Source organism: Nothoprocta perdicaria, unplaced genomic scaffold, assembly GCF_003342845.1.
Source record: "Nothoprocta perdicaria isolate Ctin4 unplaced genomic scaffold, notPer1 scaffold_16, whole genome shotgun sequence".
NCBI classification, from domain to species: Eukaryota; Metazoa; Chordata; class Aves; order Tinamiformes; family Tinamidae; genus Nothoprocta; species Nothoprocta perdicaria.
In genome coordinates, this window is record NW_020454760.1 from 6,904,959 (window position 1) to 6,931,592 (window position 26,634).

General features: G+C 45.8%; 1 protein-coding gene across 2 annotated transcripts; it reads right to left on the reverse strand.

The window, feature by feature from the left end:
• Positions 1–411: 411 nt before the first annotated feature.
• Positions 412–26,215, reverse strand: ANKRD29 (ankyrin repeat domain 29). 2 transcript variants are annotated; one of them, XM_026035416.1, is made up of 10 exons: positions 26,186–26,215; positions 21,368–21,478; positions 19,210–19,308; positions 16,888–16,986; positions 10,335–10,433; positions 7,717–7,815; positions 3,734–3,832; positions 3,192–3,287; positions 2,033–2,131; positions 412–576 (listed from the first exon to the last, which is right to left on the reverse strand). In XM_026035416.1, the coding sequence occupies exons 1-10, from the start codon at positions 26,204–26,206 to the stop codon at positions 466–468; spliced, it is 933 nt and encodes a 310-aa protein (XP_025891201.1). In that variant the 5' UTR covers positions 26,207–26,215; the 3' UTR covers positions 412–465. The 2 variants fall into 2 exon arrangements, with proteins under 2 accessions (XP_025891201.1, XP_025891202.1); XM_026035417.1 differs by lacking the exon at positions 3,734–3,832.
• Between the last annotated feature and the right edge of the window lie 419 nt (positions 26,216–26,634).

Below are 26,634 nucleotides of genomic sequence, written 5' to 3' on the forward strand. Positions count from 1 at the left end.
GCAGAGTTGTCATCCCTGGTGGGATGTCACCTCCAGCCCTGTATGGAACTTGGTGGTATGGAGGAATCAACAGTCCTGGCAGCTCCTGTGCAGCGAGGACAGCATCGCAGGGCTGCTCTGGGACCAGGCAAACCCATGGAGCTGCTCAGTCCGGGCTGTCCCCTCGGCACGCGACCAGAGCACCCGACACGCACACCATGGGCACCAGGAGCTAAGGGTGGTGCTGGGAGCAGCGGGATGCGGGAGCGCCGGATGGGCTGTGCTGCAGATAGAGCTTTCGGGGCAGATCCTGCGCTCCTTGTGGTCCTTCCGAGCTGCCCGGCGCCAGGCGGAGGCTTCCTGTGGGCCAGGCGTCCCGCGGGATGTGCGCTGGGAGGCCAAGTCACTTCTGCAAACCGGCCCGAGAGGCGCTGCTCGGGTGGGCTGGGCGGGCGCCCGGGCTGGCGTGGGCAGGCTGCCCGTGTGTCACACCGCGCTCGCCACGGGGCCGCACGAGCTCCTCCTCTGCTTCTCCTTGGTGCGCAGCAGGCGCAGGATGCGCTCGTTCCTGGTGAGTTCTGCCGGCAGCTCATTTGCCTGCGAGAGAAAACCTGGCGGTTAGCAATGCTGAAGGAGGGTCTCCAAAACACTCTTTGCAAGTGTGAGAGCTCTGGAGAAGATGGTGCTGGCACAAAACTAAAATGCCTGTTTGCACCACATGCAATGTTCTTTTGAATCTGTTTCAGAGAATGGCAGCGGAGATCCTTTAAGGAATCACTTAGGAGTCAAGTCACTCACTCCCACAGCATGCAAGTCCCTCCTGAGTTGTCAGGATAATTCCAGCCTGGGACTTGGGTGGGGCGGCTTGCTTGTGCTGACTGTCCAGCCTAAGTGATGCCCCTCAGGCTCCCCACGCTACTGCCACAGAATTAAGAGAACATTGCTGTTGATATCTGTGGGAGACGAGGTGGCTCTTAGGTACTGAAGTGCACAAAATCCAAGGAAAGACTGAAAAAATAAATACTGAAATACTCAGAAATACTCAGTGCCATTTGGTAGGATACATAGTAGAACATTGAGATTTTTTAATGCTACACAACCTCCCTCTGCAAAAACTGTGCACATTGTGTAACTGTATGAAAACAAAATATATGACATAACAGTGACAATGAAATAACAAGCTCCTGTATTAGAGGCGTTAACTCTGCTGCCATCAAGTGGAATGACACAGAAACAACATGCACAGATCTTACATTAAAGCACCAAAATGTTCAGAAAGCAGATACTGAATGACTTGCTCGACAACTTTCATTCATCCAGTCTTAAGACCGAAACAGACACCAGATCATCCATCCACAACTGAACAAGCCCCCCTGGATATCAAACACCTGCAGCAAACGGTTCATAAACACAGCACAGGGAAAGTCGTTTGCTCAGAAATTTTGCACATAGGCTACAGTACCTTGCAGAATAAAGGAAAGGATAAACTTACCACAGACAATATGCAGTCATTAGAAGAATCTGAAACTATTGCAGTGAACCAACAGATTGATAATAAAATATGGGAATGATGCATGTAAATTTGAGGGTTTTTTTATATGTATATTGGAAATGTCATCAAATTTTCTCAGCCAAGGCACCCATGTATACATCGCTCTCTCTGGGCATATCCTCCCTACACATCTGTTAACATGCGACACTGGTGCAATTTATGGCTGGTCGGGGACGCGACAGACGTCACTTTAGGGCAGTGTCAACGTGAGCAGCCCGTGATGAGCCATGGGCAGCAGCTGCCTCTGCCAGAGGTGACTGGGACACAGTGTCACGCAGGGCGGGCTCTCACGTCACCAGTGCCAGCACGTGGCTGGAGTGCTCAGAAACGCCCACGAGCTGAAACTGCTGGAGGGGACACGGGGTCTGCGGGTGGGATCAGGCCGGGTCTCCGGGCAGGATCAGGCCAGGTCTCTGAGCGGGATGAGGGTGCAAACCGGAGGCGCCAGGCGGAAGGTGGGGCCTGTAGGCCAGGCCTGGTGCCCGGCGCCACGGCGCATACCTTGTTCCTCAGGCACGGGTCGGCTCCGGCCTCCAGCAGCAGCGCGACAGTCCTGGCGTTGCCGCTGAGCACGGCCGCGTGGAGCGCGGAGGTGCCGTTCTGCAAAACACCGACATTGGCACGCCGCGTGGAAAGGGAGGCAAGTGGGAGGCTGCGACCTGCGAGGAGCCGTCTCCCAATGGGAGGGAAACAGCTCCAAGGAGATTAGGTCCTCAAGGACATGGTGTCCTCAAGGACATGGTGTCTGGTTATCGCTTACGCGGGAGGCTGGCAGGCTGGAAGGCCGCGGAGGAGGTGATTTTAAATGTACATGAAGGTCAGGTCCACTCTACCACAATAATATTTTCTTTTCAAATTACAGTTTGTCAATAGATTAGAGGCAGAATAAACACAGCGCTGGCTTCCGCCTGGCAGAACTCAGCCATTAGCAAGCGAAACAGAAGCAGCAATGGAAACCATCTGCGTGGCCTATCTCCCTGCCCTGCTGATTAATGGCCTGAGCATCAGAAGGCAGAACTGTTATTTTTTCATAGCTGGCCTTTTGTTTGTGGTGGTCCAGATAAGTGTGGAAGCTCTCTCGTAACTGTGGTTAACAGCTCTGTTAACGCCACCTGCATTTTCAAGCACATCCAAATTGCAATTAGCTGCATTGACAGTGGCTATAAAAGTGTGTGATTTATGGGAACATGAAAGCACATCAGCTATTAAAAAGCAGTCTCCAGATGTCCATTGTTTTTGAAGTCACGTTATTAACTCAGAGGAAAATAAAATCAAATATAGAAGTACTCAAAACAGATCTCTTAGGATTATATTTTGCTGACTAAATGAAATTAGGGCAGCATACAATGTTAAAAACTGCACCACCAAGAGCAGTCTATTTACTGTAGAAATAAAATTAGATGTCTCAAAGCAAGAGAGAATTCCTCTTACATCATGATGTGCTTTCTCCTTCCAAAAATCAATGTCATGATTTTTTGAAAAGGTTTATCTGTGTATAGCACTAAATGCTAAATAGGATAATCTGTGCCTCCCCTGACTTCTCTGGCCCAAAGCTCTTCATTGTCTTCAGTTGTATAGTCGGGAGCATCAGGCTTTTCATAAGATCCTTTGCCTTCCTGGCTTACTGTGTAAAACCCCGTCTCGATATTTCACTACTAACCTTCAGCAGGCCTAGCGTGGGAGAAAATTTCAGTAGCTCTTCTATCACATTGTTGTAACCTTTAATGGCAGCTTTCAGTAAGGCAGTTGTACCATCCTGTAAAGGAGAGAGGAAGGTAAGTGCAGTGGTTTCAGATGCTTTACCCGCAGTCCCCTTGGCTGGAGGGAGACACCAGGTCTCCCCGACCCCTTCAAGGGTCTTTGAGGAGGCACCTCCCCAGTATACGCTGCTGTTTTTGAAGGGTCAGGAGGATAGTTCCTCTGAGAGGTGACGCCCTCGTGAAGAAACCAACCAGTGACCCCCTATATCACCTCCATCTCTCCTTTATGTGGATGTTGCCATCCCCTATTCCAGGTGGCTTTCCAGGAAGCTGTCCCAGACGCAAAAGGAAAGTGGGAGCCCAGGGCTTGGGAGGAATTGTACAACCTGGAGAGCAGAACAAGCTCAGGGGGCACCGGCCCTGCAGGCACACTGCCCTGTGGCCTCAGAGGAGGCGAGGAAGCGCGGGGCGCAGGCGGGGCGCGGGGCGAAGCGCTACTCACGTCGCGCGTGGCGTCGCGCTCGGCGCCCCGCAGCAGCATCACCCGCACCACCTCGCTGTGGCCCATCTGCGACGCGATCCACAGCGGGGCCGTCCCGTCCTTCAAGCAAAGACAGACACCTCGAGTCTTCACCCTGACACCCTCGGCCCCCGACCCTGCCTGCTGCAACGGGTGAACTTCAGCACCCGCAGTCACGAGACAGACAGATGCCGGTGTCTGTCACTGCCTTGACTGCTTGCCCCTTCCTCTGCTCACCCTCAGCAGCCTTCAGATTTGACAGGAAAAAGTAAATGGAAATGTATTTCAAAAGACTTTCAAATGAGCCTTAATGAGGAGTTTCCAAAGAAAACAACTTTTCGCTTTTAATATTTCCACTTTGATCATAGAAGGAATCTCTGTCATCAATGCCAAATGAAGATTCATATGACGTGCTGAAGCTATCCAAAACCACTGGTGAACCAGTTCTCTGTTTTCAATGGGCTAGTGATTTAACCCTCAGGAAGAAATAAATAATCCATTTTTCCTTTGATATATTCTGGGTTCTGTTGTTCCAACTCTGAGAAAAAGCAAATGTGCATCCTGATATCACGGAGGTTCAGTCTTCACACAGGGTGAAGACCAGGGTCTTGGCCCACTCTTTCATCCATTCTCCATAAATAATCTTGTTGAAATTACTGATCTCACTGGAGCATATATCATGTTACTACAGTGAGTTTTCTTTGTGATTTAAAAATAACATTGAAGGGGCCTCTTGCACACAGAATGTGTGGCCGTCGTGAGATGACAGAAACTGTCCCTCTCCAACATACAGTGTTTTCCCTGTCTGTAAATTGATAGTTTCTTTATTTTTGAATCTTCTTCCACCAGGGGGCTCTAGAAATTAGGAAGAGAGACACTTGAAAAAGTCTCTAAAAATTGGAAAATACCTGAAACTCACTAGCAAAATTAAATCTGCACTAAAAACAAGTCCTGTGCAAATTCCTGGTACTATTTATGAAACAAGAAAAAGAAAAGAAAGAAAAGAAAAGCAGCTCACAGTTCTTATCTCTCCTTTATCCACATATCCACAGTGAAGATTATAAATGCAACTCATTTTCAGGTATGAATCAGAAGAAATAGAAGGAAATACTGGTGTTGAGCAACGTCACCCACTGTTACTATCCTATGCTAACTAACTGTAGTAGTATCAATATTCCCATCAACTATACAACTACAGAAGAATCAAAAAAAATAAAAGAAGAAGAAGAAAAAAGAGTGACCATCTTGGAGAATTTGATCTAAAGACAAGAAGGATGATGAAGATGATGATGTCTCACACTGACTCTCCCTTAGGCAAATAACATTTATCAGGAAGCTTTATTCAACAGTAGATGGAGTAGATGAGATTTCTGTCCATTTCAATGTTCGTACATAACGCAAAAGAGATACTACAGTGTACAAGGAGGCTGTTAGGGCACAGAGACAAGCCAGGGAGAAAACAAGTCCAGGGGACAAAACAGCCTCACTCTGCCCAGAGGTCAGAAGAGTTCAAAAAATCCTTTCATTTTCCTGTCCTTCTACCCATCCAAAAGACCTGCAGATCAGTATATGCTTAGAAAAATCAATGTCAAATATCTCATATATTTTTAAACTATGTTTTTTTTCCTTATATTTTGCAAGCTAATAGATACGAATTATGTCACTTTATGTGCAACATTCCCAAACATACCCTCACTGAAAGTGATGTTCTTCCTTCTCTTACATATTAACTACGGACACTGCATTGCAGCTTTGAATTTCATAAAATTTGCTGCTCTCTTGGAAAGGGCAAAACTAAGGCAGGAGCTGAGATGTCCTCTGAATGCCCACTAAAGACTTTAGGGATGGAGAGCCCCTGTTCTTGGGCTGCTGGGTGTCTGCTCCTCTGCTGTGCTGCCCATCAGCCCACTAGCACCAGCTGAAATCCTGCTGGTAGGAGACTACATCCTTGACTGCCCTATACAATCTCTGTAGGTTTGCATGCTTACATATATGTGTGTGTGTGTTTATCATATGGAAAGAGAAAAGCATTAATTTTCAGATTATTTTGAATCTGCTTAGCCATTCATACTAAAGCCTTCTGGGGCACCGGCTGCCCAATCAGTGTGAAATTCCTTGGCAAACACTCCTCCTGATTTGCGTTTTGAGCTAGAGGAGCAAAGCAGCAGGGCTTGCACCAGGCTCCAGACACCGCCCAGGGCTCTGTCTAGACGAAACCGTGACAAAAGGATGCAGCAGAGCTCCCGGGAGGCCTGTCGCTGTGTCAGGAAGCACAAGAATGCTAAATACCAAGAGAAATGACAGGGAGGAAGCTCATCAGAAAGCTTCACTGCTCAATGTTGTGATCGCCGTTGTAAAGAGCCTGCACATGGGCAACTGGGGCCATCTGAGATCAGGTATCAGAAGCAGCATCAGGGCTCAGGTATTGGAAGCATCCCCACAGGTCAGGGAGATGGACAGAAGACCATGGGGGACCTGGAACCTTACTGGAGCAGCAGGAGGAGACATTCGGGGTAGACATACACAGTCAGGCAAATGAATTGAACCTCCAAATTTACAAGGGCAGGATGGAGAAAAGACCTGGACATCCAGGAGTTAAAGAGAAGCATGAATTTGTATCTGGTGCTCTGAAGCTATGGCCAGCCCTGTATTCAAAGTAACATTGCTTAGAAAAAAAATTCTACAGCAGTAACAGCAGGGTTGTTTGTCAATGACAGCAGGAGAGTCATCTGGCACGGGAACTGCCATGGAGGCTTACATTCCTCATGACCAACACCTCACCTTTGAACAAAGTATGAATTTGTCTGTCAGCAAGGGACTGAAGTCCATCCGACCATTACTTCACTAGTTAAATGGGTTAAAATGTTCCATTTGTTTAGGAATTGTCTCAGAATACAGCGAGCCCGAGTTCAGCAGTCACATATAAATGCCACTGACTTATCCAGGCGTAATCTTAGCAGAGGTTGGCGGTTCCCTGACACAAACTAAAGCCTAGGCTACTGGAGATGAAAGAAAGCCAGGAAAAGCACTCATACAATGTAGGGTCTTTGTCTCAGCTAAGATTTAAAAAGGCATTAAGAAATGAAAGACTGTATTATAGAAATAGTGTTAGAGATTTTAAAAATATTGTTAGTATTAGTTGATACCTCATCAGCAGCCCATCATCACAGCCTTTTAAATGGTTAGTGTACAGAATACAGTTTTTATAGTGTTAATGGTTAGTGTATAGAATACAGTTTTTATAGTGTTATAGGCTAAACTGTTTGAGTTAAACCTAAAGGATTCCCAGCTTTATTTTGACCTTCTCAAATGGCATTAAAGCGTACCCTGGTCTACACAGGTTTTTAGACTGTATTAACTAACAGCTCATATTAGCATTTTTGTATCTTAATCTAGGCAAAATGGGAGAGACAACATGCAGGCAGCCTAGGAGCAAGTGAAGCGCCAGTCCAGGGAAAAGCTGCCACCCTCCCTCCCCGCCTGCACAGCCCTGGTGATGGGCAGGCTGGGGAAGATGCAGCAGGACCATGGCCTTAGTTGGGGCACGAGAATCCCTAATACAGTTTCCTTATACCACGGGAACAGCAGAGCAACTGCAGTCCCAAAGAAACCGCTGAATTCACTCAGATCCATCCCTGCTGTATTTAGTGCACACCTGGACTGGGGCTTCCAGTTTCGTTTCCTCCGCACAGCATCTAGTTTGCATGCAAGCAGAAAGGAATGGGCACTCAGTCCCAAACCACACTGCTGACCTGAGCTCAAACACGAATGCAGGCACAGCCACCATCCACCTCATCTGATGCCCATGAAGATCCCACTTCTGATGAATCCTATCCTGATGCATTCTCTTCCCATGAAAACCCCAGTTCTGATAGATCTGATGTCCCATGAAAATCCCACTGTTAGTTTTCAATGAGAAATTACTAATTTGACCCCATCTCCACTCTGGCAGTGTTGAGCATTACCTGCCGTGGCTGGTTGACCTTGGCTCCTGAAGACAGCAGCAATCGGACAACATCCAGGTAGCCTCCCTGTGCTGCCAAGAAAGTTGCAGAAGCTCCATCCTGAGTACAAACACATCCAGCTTGTAATTTGTTAAAATGATGCCAGTGTTTTGCACCAAACCAAACCAAGCAGAATCAGCTTGTCCTTCTGATGCTAACGTGCAGTGTAACTCAACAAAATCCAAAGTCTAGATCATGAAAGACTATGGCAACATTTACATTCAACACGCACAAGCATAAGCTCCTATCATATATCAAATTGAACATTAAATCCTTGGTCTAAAATACTAATGTTCATCACAACATTAGTGAATAAGTAGGAATCCATTCCCCATAATTAGGAATCCATTCCTATATAGCCAAATACATTCATTTAGCTTTATCTGAAAGGTTCATTGTGGTTAGCGAAGTGTTCTGCTTCAGAGGTGAAAAAGTGCTCAAGTGCAGATGTTTCCCATGTTAAAAAATCCTTAACATTTAGCTTCACGGAAGCTTCTTCTCTAGGAAAAAATTAGGAAGTCGTAAGCACAGATTTTTTTTTTTTTTAACAAAAAAGAAAAAGATCCAAACAGCATTAGGATCCACCTAACCAACTGGAGGTGGAAACCTGCACTGAAGCTGGGACATGCTGGGACTTACTCCACACCCAGACTGCTCCGCACAGGGAAAGCTCTCCCGGGAACTGAGGCTCTCTCAGGTGGAGACAGGAATGCACAGAGAGCCGGTGTGGTCTCTCAGGTATATGGATACCTGTCTTACAGGCCCCTCATGCCTATATACAGGGCAGTTGTAGTGGAAGCCCCCTGGGGACACTGTTGGCACGTCCCTACTTTGGCACTGAACTCTGCTGTCTGCTTAGAGATGTTACTTAGTCTTGAGCCTGCAAAACTGAGCACATGCCTGGTGTTCATTCACATGAGCTGGAAATCCAAACTTAAAATGTGTGACCTTGATTCCTAGACAAGTGTCCCGGGAAACAACAAGGTTTCTGCTGGCACTGCAAATTAATTCCTCTGGGCTCCGGAGGGGTTGTTTGCTCTGACTGCTGTGCAGGTGCATTAAATAGGGTGATAGTATCTGACCATTTTGCAGGCTTCCTCCAGAGACAGGCATAGCAGCAACACTTCCATTTAGAAAGGGAAAAAGGTTCTGGAATATTAAAAGTTCATCAATTGATGTGGAGAACCTTGCTTTACCTATCCTCTAACCATTTTTTAAATTAATTATTAGATTTTTGTGGTTGATTTGAATTGATGCTGGCATACCTGATTAAACCTTCTTGCAATACACATTAGCTGCAGTATCCTCTTCTCTACCCCTGGTCCTAATCAATTTAAGATTAAAACATCTATCTCGGTGGTGTGGGGAGGACTGCCTAGGTGTGCGTTTGAAATCGCTCGCATGTGGCAGCCTGCCAAGGAAGCTGCCAGGACAGCCAGATACCACTTTGCAAATTCAGCTTGGCAGCGTCCCACCAAAGGCATCAGGCTAGTGCTCCTTGTCAAGAGGATGCCTTCTTAGTTTATCAGGCTGTTTCTGAAGGGTTTTGCTTGGTGGCTACATGCAATGAAAACACACCACTAAACCCCACTGCAAACCTTGCTCATTTCCAGCAGACACCACAAGGAGGATATTTCTCTGCCTTCCCTTCTGGGAGGTGTGGCAGCACTGTAGGAAAGAGTGAGTGGAAAACCTTGGGATTCCCGAACAGCAAGTGATAAGTGTCAGGAACCCTGGCCTGCTGGAAAGAAAAGCAGTGTTTGCAGCAGCCACAACCCTGCAGCACCCTTCATGGTAACCACGGGCAGGGGGAGCGTGGGGCACCCCCATGCACCCCGTGCACAGCCCCTCAGCACCGGTCATTCCTGCAGGGCGACTCCTGCCAAAATCTGCCACGCTTTTTGGGTGAATTTTAGCTCAGCTTGTTTGCCTCTCTACTGAAGTAAATTAAATCCAGGGCTTGATCAGCTCGGTCCAGCTGTGTGAAAAGGCAGCTAAAGTGTGCCAACACAGTCACTTTAACTACGCATTCCCCAAAGCACTGGCAAGCTAGAGATGCACAAATACCCACCATCATCATTTTAAAGGGATACTTTTAAAAAAGACTTTAAAGACAACATCACTTTTCTCCTCCTTTTGGTAGCTAATCCAGAAAATTAGCTGATTCTCTAAATCCTCAGTGCTGTTTTAGCTATCACATTTCTGCCCGTAATGCTTTTCTGATATGGTTAAACAGGACATGACCCTTTCTGCAAAGGTAAGGGATAGCACCGATCCAGTCCAAATTTGGAACATTTCTGTCCTATGGATAATGAACCAAAAGGCAGCTAAAGCTAAAGCCTCTTTTCTGATTTTGTGCCACTTTCCCTAGGACCATGAGAAGCAGAGAGTTAACAAAAAACACATCTTAGAAAAATAGAGCACTATAAACCCACAGTTTTTGCCAAATGCTTTACTGCACTGGCACTGGAGCGTCTGCTGTTTTCCAGCGAACAGTGTATTTGTTCCATTACCAGCGCTATCCATCTCTCTGTCAAATAAACTCACAGAAAGGTGATGTCTGTGTCAAACAAACTCACATAAAGCTGATCGTGAATGTTGGCCCCGTGCTTCAGCAGCGTCTCCACCACTTTGGCGTGCCCGTACTGACAGGCGGCTAAGAGGGCAGTGCCTCCGTCCTGGGAAAAAGCAGAGAAGGGCACAGTAAGGGGAGAGGGCAGATGCTGTGCTCAGCATCACCACAAAACATAAGCAAGTTTGGAGGCTTTTCAGAATTCGACTCTTGGCAAGTCTGTGGTGACTAGCTGCTGAGTCAATGCCTCTCACCTACCAGTTGCTGGCCCAAGGAGTAGGCAGGACATCCCTGGAAAGCCTGCTAGCTGACATGGAAGTGAGCATCCCACCAGAGCCATGGCCACTAGGGAAAGCCCATTACTTCTGCTGGAGAAGTGATCCCTGCAGGCAAGAGCAACCCCAGGGTTATAGTTACTGCCAGTCACCACTAAAGGGACACCCAGACACATGCAAAGAGTCTGGCTTGCACAACTGCTCCCTCCTGCTAGGTGAGGAGGGAGATACCTGGGTGTTGCTGGCTAATGACTTGACTCCCCGCCAGCTGAAGACACTAAAATAGCAAATGCGGAACTGCCTTGTAGGTGCACTTCATTCTACTCAAAAATTGCCATCATTTCTGGCACCAAGACTGAGAGGATGTTCTCGTCTGCCTGGGATGGCTATGTGCAGGAGGGATCGGCTCTGCCAGACATTTGAGGATAGTGACAAGATTCACACGTTGGTTCTCCCTTCCTTCTCTTTTCTGTTTTCATTCCTTCAAATCCATCCTCTCCAACCCTACTCCTCTCTTGATCCCTGCTTCCTTGCCCAGAGAGACTCTGACCTTGCTCCCTGGGACAAGTGGGCCTGACCCTTTTCCTCACAAGCTGAGGCAAGAGATGGTGCTGCATGAGGCATCTCTGAAAGCACAAGCCAGGGAAGTCTTTGCTCTGCCCCCTGGCTTGGCCTCGGGACACTTGGGAGCTGAGGAAGGGAATTGCTGGGAAAGTTAGATATTAGATTCTGGTTGAATATTAGGAAAAAATTCTACATGGAAAGAGGGGTGAAGCATTGGAACAGGCTGCCCAGGGAAATGGTGGAGTCACCGTCCCTGGCGGTGTTAAGAAACGTGTAGATGAGGCACTTAGGGACATGGTTTAGCAGGCCTGGTGGTGATGGGTTCACTTGATAGACTTGATGATCTCGAAGGTCTTTTTCACCTGTAAGGATTCTATGAGTCTATGATCCTAAGTCTCCTGACTCAGTGCGGCCCACACGAGGAGGGGGAAAGCCGTTGTGTGAGGATGGTGCACACACATGTCCTCAGCACCCAAGGTCTCCTCTCCTCTCCCCTTCCCTGCCTACTCCCAATACTGCTCCTGCTCCAAAGGAAAGTTATGTGAAGTATTTCAAATAAATAGTTTCTAGAACTGCTATTAATGTGGGCAAAATACGTGCTTTCCCGCAGCCTTGTTCCCCTGACACAGCTCCAAAGTTTTGTCTGAAATTTTCCATGCAGACAGATATCCAGCAAGGGAAACTGCAAATGACCAGTGTTTTGTAACTGAGTCTTTTCTAATGGAGAGTGCCAATCAAGCTATTAATCTGTGCTGCTAGCTCATGCCTATAACAGCCTCATGAGAACTCAAACTCTGATATAACTGAGCAAACTCACTGGGACTGTCTCTGGCTACTCTAAGAACTCCATATTCACCCTTCCTCCCTACAATTTTGAAAAGCAAACAATTCTTGATGGTCAACAGAGTGACAGATGTGAAACTGTTAGGTAACAGTCAAAGAATTGCATATTTATTTTGGATTATTTGAGTACACAGAATATGTAATCTGACTAAATTTGCTAAACTTTCCTGTCAAATTAAATGGCCCTAATTAAATAGGAACTGCAGGAACAAAGCAGAAAAGCAACCACATTGGTTCCTAGTGCTTAAAAAAAAAATAGCAAAAGCTAATGGCTTCTTGGAGCCTATTTCCTGTTTCCAACCATCTGAAAGCTGTTTTACTCAAGTAATGAGTTATCAGATCAAAGGGCTGCCAACAAAAAACAGAGACATTTTTAAAGACTTTCTCCGAAGCAAACTGGAAGATAAGGTTAGTTCAGAAAAGCTCCTATGCTATCCAGACTGGAGGTCCTTTGGGAACAGGTAGGGAAGGATGAACTAGCTATAGGAAGCTTAAAACATATTGATGTTCCCCATGTAGAAGGTAAAAACGCACCCAGTAACCTGGATATGGTTCACCATAGCTTGTTTATTGCTTTATGGTCTGTTCTTTTTTTTCTAAAATTCTTGTGGTCTCACAAACAATATGTTGTTGTTTTAAAAATACTGCTTGGTTATTAACGTCATTTCTGCAGAGAACCAAATGACAAATCCCAAATAAAAGTCAGGCTTGCAAAGCTAACCACAGTTGGTCGAGCTGGGCTGAGGCCAAACACTTGGAGCAGAAGAGCTGTGTGATCCCACTGTGGGAGCTCTAACAGCTTCAGGTTTAAGAAGGGGAACAGTTCAAGCAGGTGGTGTTGGAGTGTCAAAAAATGGTAATTCTGACCAAATATTAGGTTGAATTCAGTGGACAGTTTTAGCTAGTTACATTTTTGGAAATAAAATTTCCAAATACACTTCCAAAATACACCAGTCAGCTCTTTTAGATTGGAGAGACCACATGATCACTCTGGTCAGACTCCAGGGACCAGAATACACAGTTAACGGGCCAGGTCTCATCCCCAGCTGCCTGCTGCTCACCCTAAATCAAATATTTGCTTGTCCAAAAATAATCATATTATTGACTTCTTCACCCCCAAAACTTGGTCTCTTACTAGAAAGACATCTGGGCTCTGAGAACTGCTCTCCTGTATGTCAGAGATTCAGAATCCCCTTTCATCCATGTGATTCCTTCCTTACTGTCATCATTCCCTGAAAGTACCTTAGAATTATAGTGTTTTCTGATTCCCGAAACATGCTCAAAGGGAATCCCGAAACATGCTCAAAGGGAAGAGATCTGATCTTCTGCAGTCACCACTATCTAGTCAAAAAAAAAAAAAAAAAAAAAAAAAAGCACCTCTGCTTCTGTCTTACCTTTAGTATTGTTCAGGAAACATTCACCTGGGGAAATCCACTTAAGAAGCCATGTGCTTATAATATGTCTCACATTAAGAAAATTAATCTTAGAAAGCAATATCTATATTCCTTTAGCACATCAGCAATGGTTGCTATTTGCATCATTACACTCTTCTAGAGCCTGTTTTTTTGGCTGCCATGGTGAGTGTCAGCTCTAATGGCACAGGGGGCAACAAGAATTGAATGCCTATGCCAAGATATTTCTTCAACAGTTTCAAAGTTGAGTGGTAAATGCAGTAACTAGAACTTACAGAGAAGTAAATTACAAGGAGGATGCTGGGTTTTGCATTGCTTTAAGGTTTCTCTTCCCTACAGTATGTTTGATTTGTTTTGTTATTTTAATTCCTTCCAGGAATAAACTCTTCCAGGGCTGACTCCTAGCTGAATGGAATCAGGAAACCCCTTTCCTTTGATTGAAAAGGCATATTGGGTCAACCACTGTGTGTCCGGGGCTGTGGGAGCCCACATTCTGTTAGCTCAGTCACTACCAAGCAGTGATTTGATACAGCAATTGCAAGCCACAGAACAGCTTGCATTCATAAAGCAGACATTTAGCTGGGAACACAGCAAGACACAAGGTCAATGGCTGTGTATGTTCTCCATGGTGCCTCTCGCTGGGGTTAACAGCACTGCCCAGTCCCCCCAGACTCAGTCTGAAACAGCGTGAGTCACCAAAGCCCAGAGTGGATGCAATAAATAGTTGGGTCCTTGTACTACATCCTCACTTGACAGGGAAGAGCTGCAGTTCTTAAGCAAGCCATGAGTGAGGCAACAACTTCCAGGATGATTTCCAGAATTAATGATGTCTAGCAAAGCCCTCATGACTGCACGATGGTTCAGGAAGAGCAGATCCTTTTCATAAAGAGGGCATGGAAACAATAGTTAATCCCAACCTTTTAAGCAGTATCACTTTAATCTTGCACAGGTTCCTTTTAACTCAGCTCTCCACCCAACTTTGGAGAGCCTTTCCATGCCTATAGCTTGCATAATGCTGTGAGTGCTGAAGTGCCACGGACAGTGGCACAGTAACAGTGGCTGCTGTTATTGATACACCACTTGAAGAGGTGAGGAGCAAGAGGGAGTACTTAGACAGGCATGTTCGATGCTGCTGGGGAAAATGCCTCATGTTCACGTCACATGCCAGTTTGTCCTGTTGAGGGGAACCAGTGAAGCCTATGGGGAGCTGCGGCCCTGCTCCGGGCACATCCCGTGGGAACTGGCATTCTCTTCCACTGGCTTCACTGGAAACAACAGAAAACTGTGGCCCAAGGAAGAGCAACTTGGAGCTGTGAAGATAGCTGGGACAAGAATATGGGCCAAGTCTCGTTTGAATTGACGTTTCAAGGTGAGCAACAGTAAAGCCTGGCATTTGCCAATTTGTGTTCCAAAGGTGGAAGCCTTTAGTGGGGACTAAATGCAGAAATATTCCCTTATCACTTAGATCGTTACCTCTTTTATTCTGCTACAGTGACTTAAATAAGTTTATTTTACACGCTTCATAAAGAGCACACACTGCCATGAAGGATCAGGCAGCTTCAAGCTCGCTGTCTACCTTCTAGGCCACTGGCCTCTGTAAATGCCTATTTCTCTGCAAAGGTTTGCTAAAGTGAAAATATAACTGTCCCTCTGAACAGAAACAGATGCTAAACCTCTGTGTTCCCTCCTTACCAACACTTTCCTGAATTCCCCACTTTCCCCTCTTCAAAACTTAACCAATCCCACACTTAACCCCAAAGAGCTTCCTCTTTAGTTTCCTATCATGGAGGTCACCTCTGCTCCTACAGTGTGGTTTCACGGCCATTTTGCAGGCCACTGGATGACTCCAAAATTGGTCATAGTTCAACTGTAAACAGCCTAACATGACAGGTTGTTTTCATGATTCCTACTACCCCCACTTCAACCCTCAAGTAAAAGACTGAGTAGCGGCCCTTATTTTATCATACAGCTTCTCCTAATAGTTCTGTTCTACATGAGACTATCGATTAAAATCCAGCTGCTGTATTTAACATTGCATCCTCCTGCAGTGCTAAATTATACAGGCACTCTCCATGTCCTGTTAAATAGCCATAGATCCATTCATGCTTTTAAATGCACAGATCAATGCTTCCGCTGTGGTTCCTTACCACAAGCATACCAGAATCAATGCAAATCCTACTGTATGGGCACGCGTGAGCTTTGTGGCCACAAAACCTAGGGATTTTTAACTGGCAATATCTGCTGTGGTTCCCGGAGCATAAGAAGCTGAGGGCAATGACATCCTATAAATTCCCTTAGAACTGAAGGCCTGCACTTGCAAGGACTCCGAAAAGCAGGGATGGGTTGTGGGAGCCATTTGAAACCTGGACTATAACATCTTGAAAAATGGGTTGCTGTGTAGTAAAGAGCAATTCTTTCTTTTTCAAACACATGTCACCGTGTGTGACTTCACACACAACACACTGTAGATCCCAGGGTACAAGCAAGGGTCCTCTCCAGATTATGAGAATAAAGAATTTCAGCTTCATCAGTCCCAGTGCTCCCAAACATGGCCACCATGTCAAGGGGAAGAATGTTTAACAAAAATTTGGTACTTTTGACTCTGATTGCTGAAAACAGAAGTACTAGTACTTTCTTACACAAAGAAACTGAGCTCACGTACTCCTGCCAATGTATCTGCTCCTACTGCTGTTCGCTCTGTGAGGGTCCTGTTGACAAATCCAAGTAGGGAAAGGTCTGAGAGTATCTCCCTCGGGCAGAGGACACCTCAGCCAGCTTTGAGGAGGACACCAGATGCCAAGGCTCTGAAGCCTGCTGAGCCCACTGCTCTGAGGAGACCTGTGCAACACTGCAGAAGGTGTGTTTCCATATTCCGTGAGGTGGCAAGGGTGCTGAAGGCTTAATCCAGAACTGAAGTCAGGTTGTGGCAGTGGAAACAGGCAATCAGAAGAGCTTTCGGCTGTTTTAAGACATTCTATAAAAGGACCAGCCTGAATGAAGAACCAGAAGCTGGAAGATGCATTTCATTTTCCTGCCACAGGTGGGTAAGTGGGAATTTAGGGAGGACTCAAGGCACTATATTTTTATGGCTCCTGTGGTGGCATGCATAGACAACCCAATATGGACAAAATTCCAGCCTATATAAGTGGCATCCTTACATCTAAAATGGGAGTCTACCTAAAATGCACCCAAAGACCCTTCATTCTTGTATTACATAACACTTTCAGGGGAAATATTGATCTTACTATGAAGGAACTCATCTCCAGCCAATCTATGCCATTAATCCTAGGTAACAAAAGCTTGTCTCAAGTTAATATTCTCCGGTTACTCAGAAAACACTCAAGTGAGGAAATGTTTTTATGATCTTCCTGCTGCCCTGTCTGTTTCATGTCAACGGGAAGCAACAGACTTGATTCACTTGACTCTCAGAATATATCAACATGCAAGAATAGACCTAAGAGCTTACTTTATTCCTGAATTCAGTGGAGGCTCCAAATTCGAAGAGAAATTTCACTACATCATTGTGGCCTTGCTGTGCAGCAAAGAACAAAGAAGTTGCACCTGACTGTAATGAGAAAAATGGATTAAAACAACCCAAACACGTAATACACTTGAACAAAGTACACATTTCAAATTAACACACTAAGCACAATAGAATATCATCTGAAAAAAAATGGTAGTAACTTTGAGGACTCCAGAGGACACAAGGTATGTTAGGCAAGGGTCAGTTTTCTGAGGGATCATCAAATACAATTCAATTTCCACAACAGGCTTCTGCACAGAGCTTCTAGTACAGACCTTTTAGTATTCATTTACTTCTCCTCAGTCTCCAGATGGGGAAAGAAAGCCCAGAGTGAGAAGAGTCTCAGACAAGAGACAAACAACCAATTTGAAACTCACCCCCATAGTACCTGCCAACCTGCCCCTTTGCCGAAGACAAATGGGAACTTGGGATGGATTTGTGGAAGGAAGGGTGTGGAGAGGGAAATAACTGCCTCGGAGAGGGGAGTTATTTGATGCAGCAGAACTCCACCTTCCTTGACCCTACCCTGTCAAAACGTGAATGCTGTTGGTGTAAATCACTGTTGTCTCTATCAGAACTAGCTTCCCCTCCGGCCAAATAGCCTTCAATCAGATACAACCAGTCCCTGCAACTCCCATTTTTCCAGCTCAGTGTAATCCCACTGAAGAACTGAAACCCTGTATTTTAAACAATGACTTCTGCCATCAACATCTGAGTAAATCAGGAAGAAAAATGTATATTTTAACAACTGGAGGGAAGAAAAAAGAAAAAAGGTAAGGGGGAAGAAAAGAAATAGGCTTTTCTGGCCTTGGGCTTTCTCATCCCATGCAGGAGATGCAGGAAAATGGAGCTATGTATGAAATTCACTCTAGTGTCAAAGGCCTTTGTGACTGCACAAGGCTCCTTGAGACCATTTTAGAGACCCCTTCTCACTTCCTTGAGGTTCACAGCAACTTCAGAGTACAAGAGCATTGATTTGAGTATGAGGATTTGCTTCCAAAATAGTGCTGTTAGTCTTTATGGTTCATGTTTCATCTGTTTTGCTATGCCTACCTCCCTGCAGCAGAACGATATTGGAGCATTCCTGTGTTTCTCTTTTTATTGGTTTGCTGAATCAATATGCCTAGAGTGATATTCAAGAGCATGTCTGTAAAACTCTGCTCTCAGCCTCTCCTTTTGTTACTCCTTTTCAGGGAATGTTTATCCAAGGAAAAGTACATGTTTAAATACATGTTTTGCTGCAACAAGGTTTTCCTGAAAGACTCTGACATCATGATTAAAGCAAGTTTAGGCTAGTTAGTGCCAAAATGCTTATACCATCAAACATGGCTTTCAGTGACTCAGTAACTTGCAGCTATCAGCATGGGATCAATGCTGGTAATCCCAGGTAAACAAGGAAAGTAAGAAACATCTAATTTCACCGTTCAGTGAAGAAAATATTGCCACCCCTATCTCCTGCAAACATCCCCTGTCACTGCATGCTCTCATTAAACTGCATGTTCTCTTAGGATCCGTGCAACTCTCTTGGTCCCACAGCAATTTGCTCTCTCTGTTGCCAGTACACAAACGCAGAATGGTTGGAGCTATTCCTACGATCACTTGTGCAGGGTGTGAGGGGAAGGCACTTCCACAGAACTGGCCACCGGCATGTGCCCTTCCCAAGGATAAAGAAGGTTCCAGGAAAAAAAGCATGCCATGGCCTGAGAGATGTCTTGGATGCAGAGCAGATATGCAGGAAAAGTATGGATGAGTAAGCTGTGTGATCATTAGAGATGATTTGGCTCTGACTGAGAAGCAGAAACTCCGAAGCAACTGAGCCAAAACAAATCCTTGGCTAGCAGTAACATCAGCTCCATTTTAATCACCAGACTCTGCAAGTCAAAAGGCAAAGGACTCCTCCTTATCATAAGACATTTATCCCATTCTGAGAGTTGTAAGTTACTGCGTCAATAGGTAAAATGGCAGATGCATAAGTGGATTCACCATGGGGTTACACCTCAGATGTAACTGCCCCATGTCAAGTGGATGTCCTGGAAATGTTTGGTGAATTACATATAAATGTAGCTCCAGCATCTCATTTTCTATCAGAATTTCCAGACGTCTGATTCTTTGGTGTCCTCAGAAGAACAGATCCTCTTTATACGTGCACCGCACAGCAAATGCCAAATTAGCAGCTGGCAAATAAGCAACAGACAGCACTCCTTTATTATTTCCAATACAGCAATCACTTAATTAATCCCTGTTTGAACACAGAACTTCTCCTACCTCTCTCTGCAGATTGATATCTGCTCCTTGCAACACCAATTCCCGCACACAATCTATGTGGCCATAGTAAGAGGCTACCATCAGAGCTGTTGTGCCAAGCTGGGAGTAAGGAAAAACAAATCAGTACCTTCAACAGACACCTCCAGCAATGAGTTAGGCTGTATGGAAGATACACTGCCCCTTCTGAAGAGCTGAGAGATGCTTATGACCATTCACCATAGAACCTGTTTGTTATTTTCTTCTTCACAATAGAGCATTTTTCCCCTGAATAGATTCTAAAATAATTTGAAACTTGCTATGAAAAATACTTTGAAAATGAGGAATTAACTAGTGTTAAAGCAAAAACTTTACAGACTTGCCCACAATGCTAAGGCGTGACCCTTTAAGGAACTACGAATGCAATGACTTTGCATTATTGTCCCTATGATAAGTGCAATATTAATAACAGTAATTTTTATTTATACATAACTTTTTATCAGAGAATATCAAAGATCTTTGTACCATCTACAGAATAGCAACATTAGATACATACTTTAACTGACTTTTCTGGCCTCATATAGGGAGTCAGTGGCAGGAATGGGTCCAGGTGTCTTCACTACTAATTCCCTGTCCAAATGACTACTGCAAGCTCTGTCTCCAGAAGGCCATGACTCTTTATGTTATAGCAGAGAATGCCCTAAACCAGAGTGTTTAGGTTACCAAGGTGGCCCTGGGAGGCCACTGTTTCAGTGAACCAAACAGTGTTTAGGTTATATGTATGTGATGTATGAACTATATGCCAACATCATGTACATATGGATGAAAATCATCCTTCTAAAGCAATCACACATACCAATGTAATCTAAGGAAGGAATGTATGATTTGCAAAGAAGCATACAGCCTTAATTATATGAAAATACATGAAAATGCTTTAGTCTAGAAATCATGTATGCCTGACATAATTAACAAGTCAGGATATTTTACAGTACATTGCATAAACTCTTGATCAGTGCTAGTCTTAGTTCATGAAAAAAATAAATAGTCATGGACTTTACTTCTTGAAATCTACCTCTGTCCTGTTTACTTAACACCCTTTCTCCTATTAAAATATTACTCTTAAGAATGATAGTCAAAGAATCCATATCAGAAAGTATTTCTAGACAATCAGATACCTCCCTACAGGGCAAAAAATGAATGGACAGGTTCTTGACTTTCAGAAAAAGCCAATGGGAGTTGGGCATCAAACTAGCTGCTTAGAAAATCTCTTGCACTTTGAAGATGCTCAAGAAGGCAGGCTCATGTTTCAGGCTAGAAGTAGCACTAAACCTGTGCAACACAGGTATAACTCTCAATAAGTTACCCAAAACACCAGACACAGGAAACTTGGAGACTGCTTAGCCTTGGCTTTCTCCTGCTCTTAGCAGAAGCCAAATGCACTCAAGTAACTGTCCACATGCTCTGCACAGACTAGCATGATATTACACGCTCTATGTTTTTTCAGCCCAAATCTAATCTCGAAACTAAATTCAATTCATGCCAAGGCAGTCAGGAAATCCCCATCAAATCTATCTGTTTTGCATCTGGGCCCCTCTTTGCCTGGAAATTTTTTGTGCCTTGGTGCTGGCGTCAAGGACAGGAGAGGAAGGAAGATGTTATGGGGCCAGCAGTTCTTCCAACAGCACGACTCTGCGTAGCAGGCACTGCGAGCCCCACGGAAATGCACATCAAATGCAATCTTGTACATCAACTAAACAGAGACCATGGTCCAGGGTTATCTTTACTAATTACGAGGAGCTCTGGTAGCTGACAGAATCATTGCTACCTGTGATCAGTTGAGTCGGCTCGTCACAGTGATCTATTACTACAATGACATTTCCTTGCAAAGAGAAGCCCGAGGTGCTAGAATCTGTGTTTTCAATGTCAACTCCACAGGTAACTATGTAAGACACATTTTTGAGTGTTGGCAAATTCCTAACCCCTTGCCACTGATATAAATCTCCACGCGATTTTATCTTGAGTTGCAAACTTGCTTCCTGGCAAGAGAAGGCTTTAAATCATGTCTAAGTGTCATAAGGCTCTCAAATGTCTCATGTGACATGTCCACCACACCCTGTGTGCAGCGGGCTATGGAAAAGGGATGTAAATCAGTGCAGTGAGCATGTGTGCATTGCCTGCATACACTGTCTTTGCAGTCCACATCTACTCGCCCACTGTTGAGCAGCAGCTGGAGAAGGGCCAGGTTTCCTTTTCTCGCAGCCCAAAAGGCAGCGTTGGCCAGCGGCGTTTCTTTCTGGTGAAACAAACAAACAAACAAACAAAAAGAGACAGAAAACTTTGGGAGATACTGTGGACAAGCACACGCATGCACATTCTGCATTCAGACCGAGCATACTTCAGTTCAGATGTACTGTTCTCTCAAAACCAGACTGTGGAAAAGAAGGGAATTTAATTTCTTTGTACAATGGAATAGATCAGTCGTCATGCGTTATCTCACGTTGCTTCAGGTCCTCCCTGTGTCCATAGCAGCCTATGACTCTTGCCTTGCTCTGTAATGAGAGCTGATGATGCGAGTCCAGATCCCCAAGGAAACATCACAAAAAACAACGTGCTGCTACGTGGTACCTGTGCTGTGTTTGTGGGGCAGGGCTGAGCATGGTTATGGAGGGTGAATCATCCTGCTGACAAACCCTGCTGTAGGACATGTTGGGTTTCAGGCAATTTCTCTGCTTTGTCCCTCCTTGCTGCATAAGAAGTTCTGGTATTTGCCCATGCATCTCCCATACTGAGGTCGGCCTGGTTCCTGGAACTAGCACTGCCTGTAACTGTGGTTATGTGAGATATCTTCTGGGTGATGCCAGCAGAAGAAGGTTTCAATCATGATGCCTGCAGACTTGGAGGCTCATTTGCTGTATACACAAGGCAAAATTTGCTGTATGTAAGGCAAAATTGGGAAACTCTGCAATCTAGATACCGGAAACAACTAAGAGTGGAGTGCTGAGGTGAAGCACAGCTGTGGTGGCAATGAAACATGTCCAGTAGCAGGCCAGGCATCTATTTTTAAATAAGGCTCAATATCACTAAGAGTTCAATAAAGCAGCATTTCACTGATGGTAATCTGAGACTGCCACAGCGTCAAGAGCACCGAGGGGACTCTTAGTCTCCAATAAATCCTGCCTTCAAGATAAACTAAAGGGATTGCAGAGTGAATACGTTAGTTATTCTTCTGCAGAACATTTCGTATTCACTTAGCCCGTTCCCAAATGTCAATGCAAAAGGGTAATGTGGTAGAGAAAAAGAATTCAACAGCTTCATGTTTTAAAATATACACATATATCAGACTGTAGATTGCTTCCCTCACTGACACGAAGCCATAAACCTCACAGAAACCTGCAGACACAAGCTCAGTTCTGGATGAGTCTGCTCCAAACCTGTCACACTAAGTACCTTTAATTGGTTTTTTTTTTTTTTTGTTCTTAACACCTAGCAAGTAGGAAAATTGGCACTGTTGAAGACAAGAGAAGTTTGAACCATTCTGTAAATCATGAGACATTTCCTATAAATTGATAGCAATATTCCTGTGCCAGCATGTATAGAGACAGGAGTCTGGAAAGCAGAATTACACTCGGCACAGTAAGCTCACATTCATGTTCCTATTACAGCTGATGGACTCCACATTTCCACTGATGGATCTATAGACACTGTCAATTGGGATACAGGTAACATTTTTCACCCTCCCTGCTAGTGGCTAGTCATGAAGTACAGTTTTTCTATCTTTACCTCTACAAACTCACTTTTGCCTTCAATGACTATGCAGAAATTTTACACAGAGCTAGTATTTAGCAACATAGTCTCTCTTATTATGGTGTTTGATGGAAAATTATTGCAAAAGAATGCTGTTTAGATGTTACAGAGTAGAGCCCCACATTTCAAGGTAAATAAACGGGCCTGGCAAAGAGCAATGTTCCTTATTTTTTGTCATCTCACACTGTCCCATAAAGGTCTCAAAAACTTTTGAGGACTACAACATAATCATATGAGGAAAAGTTGATTCCTTCCAGCGTGGACCTCACTATTAGGGCATAGTGGCAATTTAATTACATTTTGTATTGCCTATGAGCTCTTTACATGTCAGGTAGGTAGGAACTGGAATCATCACTCTTCAGGAGCTCTTTCCCTGCATCACTTTACATGAGGAGAGAGCTTAGTTGCCAGCATCAAATTAGTGTGAAGGATTTAAGACCCATAAATTCCTCCTCCTTTTTTTTTTTTTTTTTCTTTTTTTCTGTAGTTCCTATATCAGCAAAATTGTCTTCATACTTTGGATCAGGTCCAAGCTATAGAAGAATTCTCAAATGCATCAAGGACATGAAATCAGGTCTTTCCCAGGAGTGTTTTTGACCCAATTTGCCAGGACCGCTATCAGTACTTTTACTTCCCCTAATGTCCCCACACTGCAGGAGATTTCTTATTAAAAACAACACACAGTGGATCACCTATGTCGTCTTTAGATAAAAAAAAAAAAAAAAAAAAAAAGCAAACACAAACCTGAGCTATTTTGTATGCTAAGCTGAATGGAATGTGGGAAAATCATTCAAACAGCCAGGCCACTCACCCAGGCACAGCCTGGAGAAGTGCCATGTAGCAATTTCTATTTTCAAAGCATAGATTTGTACACGTCCAGACGGTTATCAGCAATACTAGCATCAATAGGAAGCACAGCAAAAGGCGTTATTTGGGGCTTAATGCTCACATGGCAGAATAATTTTGGAGCAGTAAACTGCTTTTAAACCCCAGGCCATGATATAAACCAGCTGTTGTTTGGTGCTCTATCCAATTCTCTCCCCACCTGTATTTCTTAGGGAGAGGTCATGAGGAATTGCAAGAGATGAACTGATTAAAATTTTGGTGTTGTTATAATGCTAGTGCACTCCTAAAGAAATCCTTAACCTACGCAACTGATTCCCATCACTGTCAGCCAGGGAACAGAACATAATAAAGGTCTGACAAGGCGATTAGCTGATAACTTTGATGAAAAATGCTGATTTCATTATGTCATTTGCTCCAGCATCAGCAAGTGTCAGGATACAGTTGCCTGCACTTCATCAGGATCTCTGCAGCATTATTTCAAACTCTGCCTCTGCTACTAATTTTAGTTGCTGCTGCACTTTCAGAAAAGCCCAGGGATGGAAAGCCTGCACTGTACTCACGCTGCACTGACATCAGGCACGAGAACCTGTTCAAAAAGAGTCTAGAGGAAAACATATTTTACAAGTCTGATAAGACCTTTTCTATACTGGAATTCAGGAGAAATAAAATGGAATAATATAACTGCATGTGTCATATTAGGAACACTGCGGGTGGGGGAACTCGCTTGAGTGCTGGGATCATCATGTCCCATTCCCTGCCCTTCCTTTTGAGTAGCCACATGCAGGGAAGAGGCTGCTCGTGGGAGGGTAGCATGTGAGGAAGGAGCTGTAGTCCTTGAACAGTGATCTTGAAGGCAAAGGGAAGAGGCAATAGCCAGAGGGTGAGAAAACAGGGAGGAGAAAGGCCCAGGGCCTGGTTCCCGGACTGTCAAAGCACGAGAAAAATCCCTTTTTTGCTCTCAGGCTCCAAACTGGTCCCAGGGGAAAGGAGGACCTGAGTAGAGGGTTTCAAGAAGAAGAGCTGAAAATCTGAATCAAGCCTGAGATGATGGAAAACATGAGTGGGATTGGGAGGAAACTCGGAGGCCTTTGGTGGACAGCAGCACATCCTATGTGCAGGATCCTGAACAAGGAGAATCACAGAATCACACAGAATCATAGAAATATGCTTGAAGATACAGACGGAAGCTTAAGCAGGCAAAAACAGAGGGAAACAGCTAGAAGAGTGTGAAGTTCATGGGAGCGGACAGTGAGCGGACACCGAAACTCTAGCTCATGAGTGAGCAGGATGGGAAGAGGGGAAACATGGGGAGAACATGTGGGTAACATGGGGAGAGAGCAGCAAAGGGAGACAGAAGGAGTGCGTGGTAAGTGCTCAGACCTCTGAGGGAGAGAAAAAGCACCAAGCAGAGGGGCAGACACAGAGAGGGGAGGAAGCAGGGAGGGGTGGCACAGAGGGGCATCTTGCCAGGGCGAGAGGAGTCCAGCAGCCCGAACAGGAGCACTCCAGGGGACAGAGAGGAACAGGGCACAGGGAAGATCTGATGGACAAGGTAAAAAGCCAAGGAGGGCAAAGCATCAGGAAAAGGCACGAAAACACAGAGCGGCCACCGTGCTATGGCCTCAGCTGCTGCCTAAAACCAGAGGCGAGTGCAGCAGCACATTGGGGTGGGAGGAAAACAAGGAAGGAGCCTGAGCATGGGAATGAGCCCCAGAGACGGGGCAGAGGGTTGGGCTGGGCTGAAGGGGTGCAAGGCCAAGAGAGAGCCAAAAAGGGGAGCGCAGGGGTGGCAGCGTGGGGCGCTCGGCTGAGCCCCGGGCCTGCGTTGAAGCGGGACAAGGTCGGGGAACAGCCCCGCGCACCGAGCGCCGCAACGCGCGGGGCACCGCGACGGGCCGGCCCAGTGAGGCGCGCAGCAGGACAGGGCGGCCAGTCCGGAAGGTGCCTCACGGGGAGGCGAGACATGAGACATCAGCGGCGCAGACATCAGCTGATATCCCCGCGTGTGGCTGCCTGCCGCCCTCCTCACCCGCTCACCTCACTAATCCCCCCGCTCTGATTTAAAAACTCGCTTGGGATGAATTTCTGCCATGAGTGTGGGTGGGGGTGGGCGCGGATCCGGCTGCATCCCATCGCAATGGGGATGCACCGGGCGCCTGCTCCATCGCCCCTATGCCCGGCGGGGAGCACACTGCTCGCCTCGCTCCCACTCCCGCCAGCCCCTCCGCATTTCTTCCTTTAAAACAACTAAATAAACAGTATGACGGCGCACTTCAAGGGCTGCCTCCGCGGAAAGCCCCAAGCGAGAGGCCAAACACACACATGCACCTCCTCCCTCCTCCCCGCTCACCTTGAAGGACATGGTGCGCATCGCAGCGCGCGCAGGGATGCGCGGGGACGCGCGGAACGCGCAGGGACGCGCGGGAACGCGCAGGGACGCGCGGGAACGCTCAGGGACGCGGGGCGGAGCCGCCGCCCCCCCGTCCGCCGCTCTCGGCTCCCCGCAGCGCCCTGCCCGCCGCCGTGGCACCTTGCTCCGCAGCGCTTCGGTTCAGCTTCCTGGCTCCTACAATATATTCATGTTTAGAAATTATCCTGCAGTTCTAAATTTTTTTGATTGTTATTTATTATTATTTTATGAATAGGTGGCGCTCCCAGGATCACCCGCCCCCCGCTGCTCCAGCATCCTATCCTGAGCCTCAAGGCCCCAGCGCAGCAGCGGGCTCCGGCCAATCTGGAGTGTTTCCCCCATTGCGAGGACCCAGCCCCGACACGATGCAAAAGCTCCGCTATCCCGGC

Coding starts and splice junctions, on each gene's coding strand:
- ANKRD29 (XM_026035416.1), bottom strand. CDS start 26,206: ATGCGCACCATGTCCTTCAAG. Junction 10,434..16,887: donor CCACTGAATTCAGGAATAAA/GTAAGCTCTTAG, acceptor GCTTTTTCCCAG/GACGGAGGCACTGCCCTCTT. Junction 2,132..3,191: donor CCACGCTAGGCCTGCTGAAG/GTTAGTAGTGAA, acceptor GGTGTTTTGCAG/AACGGCACCTCCGCGCTCCA.